Source organism: Lepeophtheirus salmonis, chromosome 12 (genome assembly GCF_016086655.4).
Source record: "Lepeophtheirus salmonis chromosome 12, UVic_Lsal_1.4, whole genome shotgun sequence".
NCBI classification, from domain to species: Eukaryota; Metazoa; Arthropoda; class Copepoda; order Siphonostomatoida; family Caligidae; genus Lepeophtheirus; species Lepeophtheirus salmonis.
Window position 1 is genome coordinate 1,566,378 of NC_052142.2, and position 18,792 is coordinate 1,585,169.

Sequence of the window (18,792 nt, forward strand, 5' to 3'; positions counted from 1 at the left end):
GAATTAATTTCAATCACTCAATCTTTATTAATTATTGAATTAGTAAGTGTTCAGATTTCAATATTTCAATATTTTCGTCATAATTTCTTCACAGAAATAATATTATGGCCGAATGCATATATATAAATATATACAATGATGCTCATCGTGTGTGTTTTCTAGTAGTATAAAGAAGGAATTTTATTGTCCATAGTAGTTGTCATTATTATCTAAGGATTTGTTGTGGAGTTTTAATCCTAAGTTTTAGAGAAGAATTGGAGATCGACATCGGGATAATTCAAGCAAATGTCCTTGTTTATATTCTTTTCTCCTTCCTCTCTTGTTACAGCTGAATATAGCTGATCTAATGACCATTATTCTTTCTATCCTCCCAAACATTTTGCAAATTGTCAGAGTTACCATGTTGATTTTTTTTTAACATGCCTATTCTCTACTGGATTTTCATCATTGTTTATATATATATATACGAATGAATCAACAGGAAATTGTATTCCCGTCCTTTTGGAAACGGACCATAAATATAGTATAACTTATTTCTTCGCTTATTTAAAAAAGATAACGTTATGAAATACCTAGGACGTATCAAATAAGGCATGGGAATCGACAGCTGATAACAAAAAATATAGTATATTTTGTGTTAGCCTAATAATTCATTGAAGTCTCCATAGAACTGTTATATATGTAAGAGTTAAGGGACATGATAATTTTTCTTCAAATCAAAAAAGAAATTATTTATTAAAATTAAAAAACACACAACGACCTTGATTGAAATTGTTTTTTTTTATGTGAAGGGTGTGATTTGGACAGTAAATATTTGAAGATATTGATTTTAAGGAAATCTTAGGAATTCTGGATATTTTATTCTAGATGCTGGAATTAAAGTGTCTAAGGCGAATTGCACAATTAATTTTTCTATGGTTATTTATGTTGTGACGGCGACAATACGAAAGTTTTAGCACATATTTATGTTCTTTATCATATCAAATATTAGATTTAGCTGTTATTAATAATAAACCAAACATTAATTTATTTGTAGTTGTTTATTTTTGTTTTGTTTTTTAAAATTATGTGTAATATTTTTTTATCGAAGAATAATTTAATTTACAAATTTGAACAATTCGGGAGAAATTTGAAATTTTTGGCTCATTGCTTGCATTTATAATATAGACACCTCCTATTAATTTCAGCTTTACCAATTATTATAGCTTCATTACTTTTTAGCAGGATATTTTGATAATAATTAACCCTAATTTATGTACTCAACAGATGGTTCATTAAAATATTTATATAACAGAAATTTTAGAGCATTGTGCAAAAAATAGTAAACTGTTTTTATTTCAATTTTAGAATAAAAGATCGTATCAAGTTTTCTTGTAATTGCCTCACGTATCTTATTTTATATTTCACATTCAAAGACTTATATCTGAATCTGAAAGTGAATTGATCCCATCACAGTTTCAAACCTTGAATGTATACATTTTTGTATATGGATGGATAGATTCTGTTTCTAAGGAAAGAATCGACCATACCTTATTTTGAAGATTGGCTTGATTCGTTTCTCTTCTCTAATTTGTCATATTTCCTAACTTTTAATATTTTTAATTTTCATGAATTTAGATCATGTATGATATTGAATTTGAAGTTATTAACATAAAACTAAAATATATAAAAAACAACACATATAAACAATTGAATCATTATAAGAGAGAAAAATTTGATATTTAAATAGGCTTTTAATTTGACAGTTGCTAAGGCGAAGATAATTTTCAATAAATAAGACCTGAAGCAGTGGACTTCTGTGTTCTTAAAGATTTTGGTTTCCAAGAGAAAGACAGGAAATCGAAGAAAGATAATTGATCATTCATCTCAAGAGATTCTGAATCCCACAAGTAACGAAGACATGAAAATTCAGCCTAGGAAAACTACCAGACCTCATAAGGGTTATAGTGAACTCCTTCCTCAGAAATTTGATACCATAAAGAAATCCATTCAGGATGAGTAAATAATTTACCATTTCAAATAAAATGGATAATATTTTTTTGAGTCTTTACAAAGCACAGTATATATTATGATATTATTATTCCAAAAAGAGGCATGACGTAACGAAATTGAAATTGCAGATCATATTTTGATAATGTCGCCTATTTGATAGTTAAGTATACCCCCATAAAAAATGGAATCACTTACAAAATTCAAAATTGATCAAAAATCCTTAGAAATATATATTTTTTTAATAGACCTTTTTTTTAAATTAAATATTTCCCTATAATATAAGGTTTGACATTCATCATGATCATTATGAGTAAGTTATAAGGATCTAAAGAAGAATGTCATTTTTCATAATTTTCTACCCTAAAAATGGAAACATGCCGAGTTCAGAACAAGATACAAAATAAATAAGACACTTTTTAAAAATAAAAAACATTCTTACCTAAGTTTTATCAATCCTACTTTTAATTTGGTGATTGTTTTAAGGGTAAAAATGACTCTGAACGATAATAGTCCCGAATTATTATAATCCCTGATATTATAAAATTCAGACGACTGAAGGGAAAGCTGAGTTCAATTTTGGATTTTGCTCTCAAAAATAAATTCAATTATTGGATTGAATTTATTTGTCGATCCCCCCCCACCCAAAAAAAAAAAAAAAAAAAATTGTTCTCCTCTGTAATATTAAATTTCAGGGTTCTTTCACTCGTAAATAAATAATAAATGAGCAATACTAATAAATCAAAATGGAACGATATAATTAATTAGTTATGTCTTTTTTATCAGAATGGCTGAGGCTTTTATTAGCTAATTTGTTATGAGACATACAATTTGTACCTTGTAAAAAATTCCTATTTGTACTAAACATATTTAAGAACGAATATTTGCTAATACTTAAAGTAACTAAAACCATTTTTCTTAAAAATCTAATGGTTTGTATATGCTTGTATTTTTTAAAGTAATTGCAGACATAAAATCATTCAAATGGCACTAATTATTTATTGTATTTAACCCTCAGGTATAAAAAATAAACTTGAAAATACGCACGTGTCATTGGTGTTTTATATACGAAAAAAAGGTAAACATTTAGTTGTTCTTCAGTACGAAACCTGACAGTCATATCTCATTTTTTTCGAGTAAGTAGTATATGTTAATAAATAATACAAGTATTTTTCTAATATTTGTGCATGATTAAGTCTTAAAAATCTTTATCTCGACATTTGAATAATACCAGAATGTAAATTAAATTTTTGTTTTAATAGTCATATTGAACAATCAAGTAAAAAGTCATATTGAACAATCAAGTAAAAAGTCATATTGAACAATCAAGTAAAAAGTCATGTTGAAATATCGTGCCTTTTACCAAAAACAGATGAACAAATTCAGTTTAAAAGTCAAAGAAAGGTTTATTACTTTCGTAAAAAAGAAGCTTTTTTATGTCCAAAATTTATGCTTTTTTAAAATTACTTAACAAAGTACTGAATAAAAATTACAACAAGAGAAAAATAGATAATATAGTTTTGGTAATCTTGTAAAAAAGTAATTGAATACATAAATTTCAATTGAATAAAATAAAAGATAATGTATAATTTTAAACAATAAGCTCAAATCGATGAATTTATTAAACAATTATATAACTATATTTATAAATCAAAACATGATCATTATTTCACTTCATTTGATTTTTTTTAAATCTGGAAGTAATTCAAATCCAGCATATACAAAAATATTTATTGATAACATTTCCTTTCTCATTTTATGTTTAATCATTATTATCCCATTTTCTTATTTAGTCATGAATTGGCAACCTTCCCTCTTGTTAAAAATTGCACCACGATGCATAATGAGTCGAAGTTATGTGTCTGGTCTTGAAAGGTAATAGTTATATTTTAACAAATCATTTTAATTAATTGTGAACTTATTAGTAATAATAACATCTATTATAGTTCAAAGCTTCAGATAGTTACATGTTGTCCTTCACAACTCAAAAGTAAGCCAAGATTGAATCAACTTTCTTTCGGGAAAATATTTACAGATCACATGCTTTCTGTATCTTGGAATCATCATACAGGATGGACCTCGCCACTGATAAAGCCTTTAGAAAATCTTTCCATTCATCCTGGTTCTAAAGTTCTACATTATGCTCAAGAAATTTTTGAAGGACTCAAAGCATTTCGGGGTATAGATGATAAGATAAGACTATTTAGACCACTTCATAATATGGAAAGAATGAATTTATCTGCAAAGAGATCAAAGTTACCTAATTTTCATGGTACAGAACTTCTTCAATGTATTCGTCGTCTTTTAGAAATTGAACAAGAGTGGGTTCCACATTTTCCAGGATCTTCTCTTTATATTCGTCCCACACTTATTGGAACAGAACCAGCATTAGGAGTTAATCCATCTAATGAAGCAAAACTATATGTACTATTATGTCCAGTTGGCCCTTATTTTAATTCTGTTGAGGAAGGTGTGAACTTGCTGGCTGATTCACGATTCACTAGATCATATCCTGGTGGATGCGGTTTTGCTAAAATGGGATGTAATTATGCCCCAACACTTTGGACTCAGAGTATTGCGTCTTCACATAATTGTGCTCAGAATCTTTGGCTTTTCGGGGAAGATCATGAAATCACTGAAGTTGGAGCAATGAATATTTTTATTTATCTCATAAATCGGAAAACTGGATTGAAAGAACTTGTAACACCAAGTCTAGAAAAGGGTCTAATACTACCTGGGGTTGTACGTAGATCTATTATAGAATTGAGTCAAGAAATATTTAAGAACGAATTTGTCATGTCTGAAAAAAGTATTAATATGAATGAGTTGTTAGAAGCCTTAAAAGAAGAGCGTTTGATAGAAATTTTTGGAGCTGGCACAGCAGCTACAATATGTCCTATTAAAGGTATTCATTATGATGGAGTAATGCATAAAATTCCATTTGAAAATCCAGAAAAAGTCAGTAACAGGTATGATTTAAAAATAAATTAATTTTCATTTACTACGAAACTAAATAAAAAAATTAATGAAAATATTATAATATAGCTGTAAACTTAAAGAAAATTTATAATAGAGTATAGGCATAGATTTAAAAAATATGAAATTTTAAGATCGCCCTTTTTTAATTGGGTACTTCAAAATATTTTTTTTAATACTAAAGCTGTCATTATTATTCTTTTATTTTTGGAGAAAGTATAAGCTTATAAAATAATAACTAGTTCGAGTAATACTAAAAGTAAGTCTGAGCATTCGTTGTGAAGTTATAAGAGTTAGTCCTTTTTGAGCTTGGAGTAAAATTGAGGATTAACTTACTGTAATTCCTGTCTATAGCATTGCTAGACACGGAGTGGGGATCTTTGTTTATTTCCTTGATCTCATAGCTGCTCACAGCTAATTTAATAGAACGTCACGACAGCTACGCTCCTCTCTTTCCAAACATTCAAAATTATCAGGGTGACTTTGAATCTGTGAGTATGACCATTGTTTACTTAGATTTAAAATGTCTGCTTCGTCTTTCAGCATTGAATAATTTTTTAATTTACTTTAAAAGGGTATGGGAGTAGTTGACTTAATTGCTTTTTACTAAGATGATTGATCTCATTGTCATATTGGGAAAATGAATGTTTTGTTTGTTTGGACTTGGCCCATTAATTTTGTTTACATTTCTTTCATTTTTTTAAATTATTTTTTAATGGTTTTTACATTTTGACAAATTTGTAAGAAATACTAAAATTTTACTCAGATAAATTGTTTTCGTTCTCAAACTTACTTATGAAATAAAACAATTTTCTTAATTATTTTTTAACCTTATTGTTAATAAACTAATATTTATTCTAAAATAAGGTTTTAGAATATCTAGTTTATCACATTTTTTTACCTTCAATAAATAGAAGTGAAGTGAACAAAATATTATTCAGGTTATTTAGTCATCAATTAATTATAATTATAACTCACTAATCAGAATGTAAGACTTGGACATGGGTTGTACTTAACTCTTATTAAATTTGGACTCTAAACTCCACGAGGACTCGATTTCGACTAAAAAAAAATACAAATTTGTCTAGAATTTAATGTGAAAGTTTCGTAACTTGACTAAAATTCGTCGTCAAATCGAAAAGACTTAAGGGTTAAAACTCACTAACTCACGCACCCAAAAGCTTGCGACTTGACTTGGACTTGTATTTGGAAATATTAGACTCACTCCAGCTTATATCTCAACATTGGAGATTCTACTAATGGTCGTAAAAATTAAATGTGAACTGCTCTGTGTGCGAATATGTATGTATAGATATACTCGTAACATTGAATTTTTATTAGATATATGTCAAAATAATTCCTCAAAAGAATTATCCACATCACATGCAATTGCTAATATGGAACTGAACTCTGTTTGCCGTTGAATTCGAATTATATATATATATATATATATGTATGAAGATAAGTCAGTTGACTGACTGAACTTTAAAAAGAAATGCCCTTGTTTCATCATCGTTTATAATTTCAATATATAGTTTTACAGTTAAGACATAAGATATATAAATTATAAGGAAGGTGAAACTAATCAACCTCTGTTATTTATATTTTATCAATTTTCTTTTAAATGGTTGAGCTCAATCAACTTGCGCACATCATTGGATAAATAAATAAATGGTAGTAGTATAAGATATTCTTGGCATTTTTTGACTTCTATAATGGACGTAATGGATGTATACTTTTCCGTTATTATAATGTTATACTAAAAACATAGATTTATTATGTTTAACTATGGATAGAACAATAAATATTATTAAGAAAAAATATATATATTTTTATTTTTTTGATAATAATATTTATATTTATTTAATTAATGAGTTTGGATATTACTGATACTACAAGTATAATATCTGGTACCTAATTTCTTGGAATTGCTCCTTTCCATTTATTAATCGTTATTTGTACACGAAAACTTACATATAAAAAGCTTTTTCTGAAAGTTTGTAAACAATGGAATCGTAGTAGCTCATGAACAAGGTGGTGCTCAGGTGAAGTTTTTTTGTTGAATACAATGTGCGTTCGCACCCAGGCGATCCCTATATAAAGAAATTTCTTTTTGTATATGGATTTTACCAAACAGATTCCTAGGTCAGATTTAGTAAATTCAATACAATAATGTTTACTTATACTTAATCTGTGCAACTCCATCTAACCAATTAAAGGAACATTAAAAAAAAGAAGTTAGTAAACATATTATTAATATAATATGGTTTGCTTGATCTAATTAAATAGTGGGGGCTGTGTCCCTCCCCCCTCCTAAAAAAATAAGGCATTTTGCTTTTTACTTGAAAATTTAGCATTTGAAATTTTATTTCAAAAAATTTAATATAAACTTTCCATTTTTTTTCCAAAAAATTAATATTTGTTTTTTTTTTTCAAAAATCTTACCTTTAAATTGTAATTTGCGTCCCTTGATAGTTTCCGCATATTTGAAAAATACTAACTTATGAATTTTACGACAAGAAAATTAATATTCAATTAATCCAAATAAATTTTTGTATATGAACTGTGAATGGAAAATGACTATAGAATATGTATACATATAGTATTAAGTAATATACTATAGATATAGATTAGAATAGTAACTACTTCTAAGAAAGTGAATAGCCCGTAGTTCAAGAAATATACACACGTTCGTTTTTAGAGTTCAATTCCTGTAGTAAAAGATGACTTTGGATAACTAAACATGAGAATATACATATTAAAAAATAAAATAAATGTAAAAATATATTTTTCATGTTCTTCTACAATTTCATTTTTGAGCCATTATCTAATATTTTGACCATAAATTTGACTTTTTGGATTTTACCAATAAAATATTTAAATATGGGAAGGTTCAAATCTTTTGTTTTGAAAATATTTAAATTTGAATCAGAAATCAAATACAGTCAAGTTGTAGAGATGTAAAAAATATAACCTAACCATATGTAAAAATAAAAGAAAATGAAAATTGACATGATCACCAGACGATTTGAAGAATGTTTTGCCGAAGAACAGCTAAGCTGTCATGACATTTTATTAGATTATCTACGAGAAGAAGGAAATAAGTCCAAATCTATACAGTAATTACACTTTCACTAACTAGTGAATACTTTAAACTTCAATTATCCCTGATCAAGAATGAAATAATAAAAATAGCAGCTCTGGACAATTCAAAATCATGTTCAGGTTGCAACAAAACAAGTATCACACTTGTCTAATATTTTCGAAAATATTTTATAAATATGTAATAAATAAATATCTTTTATCTATTGATTATAGACATGATAAATTTTTAATGATTAATGTATATTGATATCTGAATATTACTTAAAATAACAGCTATAGCTGACATACTTATTTTATTGATTATATTGAATATACAAGGTCATATTGTTATCTCAGGAGAAAATGTAGATTTTTACAGTGTTTTAAGCTCAAGCCATAGGAAAGGACATACAACCAAACAATTTACATCATCATAGCAGAAAAAATCTATCGAATTATTAAGTCTTGGAAGTAAAATTGAATCAAGAAGAATTAAGACAATCTGCCTAATTATCAGGCAACTTTCTCATTCAGTTTTCATTAAATTAACAAAATTGTAGCGATCAATTTAAAATTCACCCAAATAAACTAAGGACAAAGTCCAAATGTGTTCCAAGTCTGGAACACTATGACTTTTAAGTTTGATCTGTAGTGAATTGAATCAAAGCATGAGGAAAGTAATAAAGAAAAAACAAAATCGTGTGCATGTTGAAAATGGCTATAAAATTGATTTTCGAAAGCGTTTTATGATTTGTAATCTGAAGGAACTTCATAGAGCATGGAGAAAAACAAATAAATGTTTGAATATTGATTTTTCAAAATTTGCAACTTTGCAACAAAAATGGTGCATTTAAGCAAGATAATGAGAAACTCATTTTTTTTTATAAATGCAACAAATATCATCATTCTGATAAATTCAAATAGATCAAAAGGTCTAGTAACAGCTGTTTTTGGAATATCTTCAATAGACACAAGTATATTATTATAAGCTTAAATTAAATCAACGTTTGAAAAGACAATAGCTCCTGGAAGCAAAATCATGAACGTGAGGAATAGGATAACGATCTGGAACTGGTATAAGGTTCAAAAACCACTATAGGTTATTTTAGGGGTTTGTTAAATTATTTTTCGATAAAGAAATTTTATTTGTAATGTAAATAATATGGGTTTTAACTAAAAAATAAAATTTTGTTGTAAAAGATCTAGTTCAGCAGCAATATTGATTTGCTTTCAATTTTATTAAGGAAATAATCAAATAGAGGCTGATATAATAATATATAAAAACTCAATTATTTACCTACTTATATTTGTATTTATTTATTTCCTTTTTTATGCAATGTCAAGGTCTTGCAAAATTTTTAGCACTTAACCTCGAAAAAAAATTTCCTCAAAAATAAGTAAATGTAAATCAATATTGCAGCTAAACAAACTTATAGAATAAAATATTCTTCTTTAAATTAAACCCAAATAATTAATGCTTCAAATAAATTATCTAAAAACAATTGCTAAATTGAGGTTTTCTTCTTTTTCAAACAATACTCTTTAAATATGGTGGGTTTTTCAACTTTAAATTGCAATTTTCCCAGGATTGACGGATTGCATATAAAATGTAAGCATATATTTAAAATCAAAATGATATTTTTGAAATTAATAAATTAACTTTTATGTGGATTATTGTTTTTTTTTCTTTCTAAAAAGTTTCTCAACCCTATAAAAAGGATAGAAATACTATAAAAATTCAAATAAAAAATTCTTGAAAATTAAATTTGATACGAAACAAACTAAATACAGATTCCTGATCAACTCGCAAAAGTATTGCTAGAATTGAATATGGAATTTAAAAGATCTTTGAAAAAAGTAAAATTACTTCGGTACCCACTTCTTTTTGTAGTGCACCCACTATGAAAGAAAGTTTTCGGGGAATTAATTATCCTCATTTTAAACATTTATTCCACTTGTCCAAACTACGTATGAGGGAGCTTCACCTGTATGACAGGTGCTACCTCTCGTCCATTGTGTTGTTCTTCTTTTCCATCTATGAAAGAGTCGGAGTAGACAATGTAAAAAAAGTATAAATAATGGAGAGTATAATTATTCATTTTACGTGGCTGACGGAACACAATATAAACTTTACTATCAAATATCTAGTAACACGTTTGAGGGACATAAAAACAGAAACGAAAAAAAAAATGTCCTTAAATACTACATCATTAGATATGTCATAATAATAAACAAATATAAATCATAATAATACTTCCTCATGAATTAATTGAGAAATGAAAATTTTCAATAGAAAGGGTGGATGCAAAAAAAACAAAAAAAAAAACCCTTTCTTCAGTGATTAACTAATTTCTTGGCCCAATTTAACGATTTAAATAATGTTGAAGAAATTTTATATCGACTATTCATAAAAGATAAAGAGCAGATCTTGTGATTATGGTGGAAGTGAAGGAAGACTCTATAGAAAATTTAAGGAAACAAAAAATTAATTTGACAACACATTGTTATTCAACCAAAGCCCAAGCAAATAACTCAATCAACTGAAAAACGATCTGGGTATAAAGGAAGAAATTATAATGCAATGTGATTTGGCGGAGAGATATTCATAGGTTGTTCCGGACGAAATTCAATCTCTTTATTAGGAAAATTATCCCTTTAATTTAATACAGTTGTTATCAGAACAGGATAATGTTTAATAAAAATAAATTTGTTCGGAAATACTGTACTGAACATACAACTGCTACTTTTCATGTATTCCTGAAAAAAAAATTACACTTCTTATAAACAATTTCTTTTTAAGAAAAAAGTTTATTATATTATTAATGGATGTTATGAACAGTATGAAAATAAAAACATTTTTATCATTGTGTGCTACAATAAGTATTTGTTTGGTGTTGATGTTTACTGGGATCTCTTTATAACAATGTATGGTTTAATTGTTTTCACTATAATTTGTGAAACCTTTAAGTGTTTGTTACAAAAACAAGTATTCATAGGACCTCATCGGGCCATATGAATATAATGGAATCCATATTCGACTTTTCAAAAAAAAAAATAAAAAAAAAAATACTGTAATTTAGTTTGTTGTAATACATTAGCAATAGTTTTAGTTGCGAAACAGGGATTCAAAGAAATATTCAACCTATACAAAACTTTATTAGGCATATGTCATTATCATCATTTTATCCCTGTGATTTATTCATTGATATACGTATTTCGATCAAGCTCTCAAAAATCATATTTGCAAGGAGTTCAGAAACTATCACCCGGTAAAATCACTTCACAAATTTTACATTGTTTTTTTTATTTATAATAAACTAAATAAATATATTTACTCCTACTTACTACATATTTATAAACAAACAAAGGACCTTACAAAGAAAAAACGAAGTTTAGCAATTAGAAAAGGCAAAACGGTTATTGCGTATACTCTTTCTTTTTTTTTTTTCATTATTTTGCTATGTCGTCGGTGTGTTAACTTCTCTCTCTGAAATAAGTATTCTCGCTTGTATTTCATGTAATTTAAAAAAAAAAAAATACATAATAAAATTTGTGTAGATGAATTAATATATAATTATCATATTTTTCTTTCACTAATATTATTTTAAATGTTGAGGGTCCTCTTTTTTATAGAAATAACTCATATTCTACCTCAAAAATCATGTAGCAGTAAGCTGATATTATGATGGGCCTTAATTAAGTGATACCATAAGTCTTGCTCCTCCTTATTTTCCACGCTCTCTAAAAAAACATAAAAAACCATCTCTTGGGATGTCAAAGACCAAGGAAGAACTATTCAAAAATCCCATTTATATTTATAAATAAACATTCAACATACATTTCGATGTATTTCATTTCTGATTCAAAACAGAATATTTCAAATAAAACAAATATATAGTCTCCATATTTAAATATTTTGTAGGTCAAAATTTTAAGCTCAAAAATTATCCAATTTGGTCAAGATGAAATTTGATCTACGAGGTCAAATTTATATATATAAATTATATTTCTATATATGGAATGGTTCGATATGTAAGAAGGGAGTGTATATCGAACCATTCACCTATCGCTACAAGTTTAAGCATTTCTACTTTTATTGGGACTCTAACTGGAAACTCAACGTTTCGCTTGTGGTCAACAAAAATTCTTGCTAAAGAGTAGATGAAATAATTATTGATATTGCATGGCTTCTCAAAAACTGTTTCTTAACTTCAAGCTCAGCATTGGAAAGGGTGAAACTAATCGCAGAAAGTATTTTTGTGGAACAAGGTAGGGGGAGCGTCAGAACAGCGAGTTTCAATTCAACGACTCCAGAGTTCTGATAGAAATAGAGCTGACATACACTCAAAGTTAGAAGAAATTTTAAACTATCAAAATTATGGAAGAGCAATAAGGATCAAATTCAAATTGATGGAAGCAAGTATCAAGTGTTTTCTGTAGCTCCAGTATTTAAAAATAACGTTAAAAGTGTAAGAAAAACCTTGGCGTTGGGGTGAAATAATGATGAATTTTCAAGAGACCTGTCAACAATATGTAAAAGAATTGTCGAATATTATTCAAATGTGCAAGTGTAGTGTTCCTTTTGTTTTAAATAGAGGATATGTGGTAATAACTGGTTATCTAAAGACATCATAGATGCCGGTCCATTATTGCTAATTTATAGATTTATCTCTGAAAAAGCAGTGACAAACATATATAGTGAAATCTGGAATGTTGTCTTGATCTCACGATTTATAAGTGAAGGAATAATGACATTCATATCAAAAAAGGATAGAGATAGACTATATATTGAAAACTACAAACCGATAACTTTACTTAATACTTCATCCAAAATTTTAAGCGGAGTCTTAAAGAAAAGACTAATGGGAGTTGTTTGTCCATTATTAGCAACGTCCAGAAGATATATATGAAGTATAAAAGAGCAGAAGATTTTCTACATTTAATCCAGAACACGATTGATCAAGTAATACATGTTAGGACAATTTTGCTGCTTTACATGTCAATTATCAAAAAGATTCTGATTCCATTTCGAATAAACACATCTTGTGTGAGATTATAAATTCTGAAATTTTGATGAAGTATATAACCGCTGGTCATCAATAGAATGATTTTTTATAGCATAGGTGGTTTTTTTGTGTGGGGTTTTCAGGAGCTTTGTTAGTATTAATGCCTTGTAATTTATAATTATCACCATCGACTGGTTTAGATGTTTTTGTAAATAAGAGAGGCGTATTTGAATCAGTATTGATTTTCAAGTTATCTCTAACTTTTCCTTTGAAAATATACTCATATTCGAAGATCTGGAATCTTTTTCCAATGCAATTAAGCCGATTCTGATCAAATCTAAAAAATCTTTGACATTGCTAACGCTCCCCAGTAAATCTAAGATTAACAAGACAGCTATACAAAGGGATAATTTGAGATATATAAAACGGGTCGTAAGTTCTCTCACACTCATAATTCTAGATTATATAGATTTGGTTCTGGGTAGGAATCATCCACGTCAACGATCTTGGAGATCCATATCTCATATAATCTTTTAAAGGTATTAATTGCAGATATTGTGAGTTTTTTTATTGCTATCTATTTCGAGATTGTCGATGTTTTTATACTCATTCTAATGAACTTAACTTATTCGGTTGGTAGATTTACTTTAGTTTTGTAAGTCCTTTTCATCATATGTAGACTTAGGCGATTGTCTATATCAGGGGTAGCAACCTATGGCACACGTGCCACTACTGGCACTTGGAGGCATATTAACTGGCACGCGTAAATTAAAACATATTCCTGTAGTTTGTGTATGTCTTTTACTATTATTGTTGATAGTGGCGCACTCATTGATTATAAATGTTGAAGTTGACACTCCATGTCTCAAAGGCTGCCTACCCCTGGTCTATAGGGACTTTATATAAAATGATGCGTGATATTGGGATTGAGCCCTCCGAAATTTCACTTTTAGTAAAGCCACAATGAAGGACCACTTTGTAAACAGACAGTGGTTTTATAACTACATTATTAGATGCACGTTTGTTGTTGGGCTCTGTAGGATTCACGACAAAAGTATCCCCCCCTAAATCTTGAGCTTGGATTAATTTTTTCCAACGGATCTTTGAAATTATTCTCTCCTTTTTTGGTCAGGACTTTTGCGTCAGATATTTTTCATTATTTTCAAAGAAAAGGTGGGCCATCCTGTGGATTTCCTTGAATTTCGATAAAAAAAGTTAAAGAATAAAAGAAATTTTACACCAATAAATGAAGCCGTTCTTAAAGAAAATCTTTTTATGAATGTTCTGTCGCACAATGAAAAGGATAAATATAATGATGACGTTTTCCAAATTATCCTCTGAACAGCTGTCCACGAACGAGATGATTAGTTAATCAAATCAGTTCTAAGAATTAAGCATTTGTAAGCGGGATGGGACGAAACAGATGTACCACTGGGACTCTGGGGTTTGAAAGATTTATTAGAATCTTTTAATAAATTTTCGAAATAATTCTAGAGAGCAACGACAACCCTCCTCCTAAATGTCTTTTGGGTCTTTCTATGGAATCTTTGTAGCTTCGGTGAATAAGTTTATTGAACTAACGATTTTGGTGTTCTTGGAGTCACAGTCAGCATTTTACTTTCTTCAACCCCTTTTTTAATTTCATATAATGTCTTATACAGATAAAGTGAACATAATATTGAAATTATGGAGTATTATTTTCTTTTTCAGTAGCAAACTTACAAAAAGAGTTGTTATAACAAAAAACGCTAAACTCAAATATGTTTTATCTTACATGACAACCCTTGTATCTAAAGTTGTTAAAATATTTCACTGAATATATGCAAAATGATATTTTTTACTGATTAGTAGGGTATTTATGTACCACCATATTCCAAAAAAAGGTAACACTTATTAATAATGAAATACTTTTGATCGGAACTATTTCATGAAGTAATAAACTATTATTATTATTTTTTTAAATTGTTAAATTACTGTTAAATATTTAGATTATTCGATATGACCACCCTCAGCACTAATAACGGGCTCCAACCACCTTCTGAAGTCTTGCCATGTGTCTCTAAGAGGTTGATATAATAGGCTGCACCGATTTTTTCATTGTTACGGATAAAAATTGGAGGATATTTTTGCCATTGGAAACTTTGACATCCAGGACCATAACAATAGCAGAATGTTTGGTCTTAAATGTAAACTTGATATGGTCTGGGATGTCAGCAGGCTTTTTGTTAATGATGTATTGATTCGTACGGGAATTTGAAACCCGATCTATCCTAAAAAGTTTTTCATCATCAAACAAAATTGTTGGCGTTCCAATCTTGAGCTTGTTGAGAGAATAGCCTTGATCTGGTGAGCCTTTTTGCTTTGGTTGTGTCATTGATAACGTGCTTCTTTCTTTTGGCCTTTTTGGGTTTTTTTTTTTTGGTACACTTGGTTTTCTCAAGACCTTCCTCAACTCATCCTTCAGTCTCTGTCCTCCCCTGCCCACATTGCCTCCATCGATTGCCTCACCAGCTTTACTATGTTCAGCATTGCTGGATTCATTGTTATATCGTCACCTTTATGTTATTTCCTGCTTCATTAATATACTCCCCATTCGTTCGTACATCAAATATGTCCAAAATTAGTACGTTTCTAACAAACTGGTTTCACTTATTAATGTTTCGTCAAGAGTTAACTTGCCATTTTGGATTTCTTCGTGTACATTTACTACTTCATCATTCTCTTCGACCTCCTCCTCTGAGAAATGTGACAAAAACAACCAGTTATTCCCACTCGGCAAAATCCACTTTTCTTTTTTATTTGTTACGTCAGTTTTAATTTTTCAAAATATTCTGAAAGAGAGACTTTATGCAAACATTTTTTTCTGACTACGCACTTGGTATAACAGACCAATTTCTATGCAATAAGCGTATTGTTTGTCAATGAAACTGCTTTTGGTCTTAACCAATTTATTTCATCATGGTTTTGACTTTCACAACAATATTCATTGATTTCACAGGATTTGAAATATTTTTTTTTGCAAATTCACCATCATATTCTTCTATTTTTTGGTGTCTGCTAATATACTTCTACTTCCCTCCCTATAGAATCAATCACTGTTTTAACCTCCTCTGGATTTGTGATCTTAGCAATATTTGGAATTAAGTAAGTTTTTTTTTTTATCCTGTTGCTGCTTTAATCAGCTCATAGTCTTTTACTCCAGCTGCAAAACTTGTTTTATTCTTGTCTTTACCACAACATTTGATTATAAAACAGTTTTCTTTTCTGTCATCTTTTGAACATTTTTTATCTCAATGACTATTTCTTCATAATTCCATAACTTTGAATATGAAATCACTTCATCTGCTTCAATACCAACCTCGAGAAGGATTTGAGCAATTATATCCATATTTATACTGATATCATACACCTTCCTCCTTCCGTTTGCCTCGTTTCTAAATTCGAAAACGAAAATTCCTTTACTCACACGCAGGGCACCTTTCTTGGCTCTTGTACTTATTTGACTTCTTTTCCATTCCTTATTATTCTTTCTTTTGTTGAATTCTTTAACCCTTTTTGCTACCTGAGTGTATGAGAAATTGATTCTTTAGCTATTTTCGACTTTCATCTGTGATTCAGAATCCACCATTGTGACTTCTGAAAACTTTATCACGTTAAATGATAATTTTTTTCCCCTCTTGGGTCACCTCACCAACTTTAAATAACTTAATTTGATTTGTAATCACAGGCGTTTATCACTACGTCTTCTCCCTTCAATCTCAAAGAAGGAAAAAAACCACTCAACCTTGTTAACACTGTTGTCAATTAATCAGTTTTTTATTTAAAGTCATTTATATGTGTGTGTTACCTTTTTTTTGGAAAATGGGGTAGTATAGCGTGGGGCGTATGATATGGATTATAATGAATGCCCTTCAATTACTTTTGCAGTTGTTAAAGATCCATATCATTACTACTATAAACACTTTTTTAAATCCGTTTGCATGGTCTGAATAATCTGACTTACTTAATGAGAAACTCTCTTCATAAAAGATAATAATTGTTTATATTAAGAAGAATGAATGGACAGAGTGTTTAGTTCAAGTCGAAGACTAACCTGATTAGCATTAAGAAATATACAAAGTAGAGTTTTTCAGGTTTATTAAGGTAGCTTTTAGCGTATACAATGGCTGATATAATAATACATAGCAAAATATACTCATTTATATGGTATATTTTGAATAAAAAAACAAATATATAATACAAGATGAATCATATAAGTGGATGTCCTTGAGATTCACCCTTATAAGCATCTGATTCATCAATTCTTTGTAAAAGGTTCTTCAAACAGGTTTCATTTATTTCCTGATACAAAGAGGCCTCCTACCCATTTTTAAAATGGCATTGAGATTCATTTTGTAGTTAAAGATACTACAGTAGGTATATTTCTTTTAGTTTATATCTTATTTATCTATAGAAATCTCTGAAGTTCTGTTGGATAAGAAAGTTATGGGAGAAAGATGACTTTTGGAAAATTTATCTGAATGTTGTTTTATAGCTAAACCAAATACTCATATTCAGGAATTTCAAATTTCTTTACAGTATTATTGTTATACTCTAAGCTTATTAAAATTTTTAGTGATGGTACTACTAAAATAACAAAAATGTTTGAGCAATCTTGAGGATGCGACGTGGCAACTGAAATTTTGTTTCCACACTCAAATTCAGATATTCCAGTGAATCTTAGCTTGACCAATTCCCTGATGAATAAAAAGGTTTGTGTCTTTTGTACGTTTATTTCCGAAAGAAACGGTAGATTATCCTTTCATCCTTTTTAGAATTTCTATTTTTTAGTACATGCTACTGGCGATAGGGATATGCATGCGTCTACCTTTACACCTTTCAACGTAAAGTATACGTGCATCCTTGAAAAATGTATCCGAGAATGCTGACCATTAAAAATAACTTTTTTATGTCAAGCAAAAGATAGTTTAAAAGCAGAATACTTTTTGGGATTCTAAAGTGGCTGATAATTATTTTAGTGACAAACGTGGAATTTTGTTCTTCTGTCAATGTAAAAATACAACAACTGATTACATTTTGTAGGAGTTCAAATGTTAATCGAAAATTGATGGAAAATTTATTGAAATCTTTAATAACTTAATCAATGAACAACTAGGCAAGCAAACAACCTCTTTACTTTGAATAATGAAAAAGTTGCTGCAATAATTAAAATCACAAAATATATATTTTATAAATTACGTAATATATAAGAAAACAACCTTAATGGATTTTTACCTATTATTAAAGTTTACACAAATGTTCTAATAAAAATATTTATTTCAAAATTTCCGGATTGTGCACATAATCTTTTTAATTGTCCATTGTTTACAGGTTAGGTTAGGTTTAAATTAATTTTGTATTCTACCTTATGTTTATAACTCTCCATCGGGGAACACAAAAGAGTAGGTGCATGCCTGTTGTATCACGGCGTTATCTCGCCTATAATATAAATACCCTATGTATTTTGTTGTCAGCTGTCAATTTCCTCTTATCCCTTTATAACAATCAATTGATTTCATGCCTATTTCATAATTCATTCTTTTTTATAAATAAACAAAGTAATAAGTTATTCTAGACACATGCTTTGTTTCCAAAAGAACAAGAATACAATTTCTTGTTGATCCCACGTCGTTTATATAATATATATATATCGGCCATTTTATTATTTCTATGAATACATTTTGGCTATTTCTTTCTT

At 28.8% G+C, this 18,792-nt stretch overlaps 1 protein-coding gene across 6 annotated transcripts; it reads left to right on the forward strand.

Annotated features, from left to right (window-relative positions):
* Window positions 1-2,985: 2,985 nt before the first annotated feature.
* Window positions 2,986-18,379, forward strand: Bcat (Branched chain amino acid transaminase). 6 transcript variants are annotated; one of them, XR_005867648.2, is made up of 5 exons: window positions 2,987-3,125; window positions 3,783-3,864; window positions 3,936-4,958; window positions 16,142-17,806; window positions 17,870-18,379. XR_005867648.2 is itself a non-coding variant. In XM_040722567.2 (5 exons), coding segments are annotated over exons 2-5 (1,128 nt in total). In that variant the 5' UTR covers window positions 2,987-3,125; window positions 3,783-3,784; the 3' UTR covers window positions 16,144-16,216. The 6 variants fall into 6 exon arrangements, 5 of the variants coding, with proteins under 5 accessions (XP_040578497.1, XP_040578501.1, XP_040578499.1 ...); XM_040722567.2 differs by lacking the exon at window positions 17,870-18,379 and adding an exon at window positions 9,636-9,658 and having other exon boundaries at window positions 16,142-16,216; XM_040722563.2 differs by lacking the exons at window positions 16,142-17,806; window positions 17,870-18,379 and adding an exon at window positions 5,320-8,361 and having other exon boundaries at window positions 2,986-3,125.
* The last annotated feature ends 413 nt before the right edge of the window (window positions 18,380-18,792 follow it).

Excerpts from the sequence above, each read along its gene's own strand:
- Bcat (XM_040722563.2), top strand. The coding sequence starts at position 3,785 with ATGAATTGGCAACCTTCCCTCTTGTTAAAAATTGCACCACGATGCATA. Across the intron at positions 3,865-3,935 it reads TATGTGTCTGGTCTTGAAAG|TTCAAAGCTTCAGATAGTTA; the intron begins GTAATAGTTATA and ends CATCTATTATAG. Across the intron at positions 4,959-5,319 it reads CCAGAAAAAGTCAGTAACAG|CATTGCTAGACACGGAGTGG; the intron begins GTATGATTTAAA and ends TCCTGTCTATAG.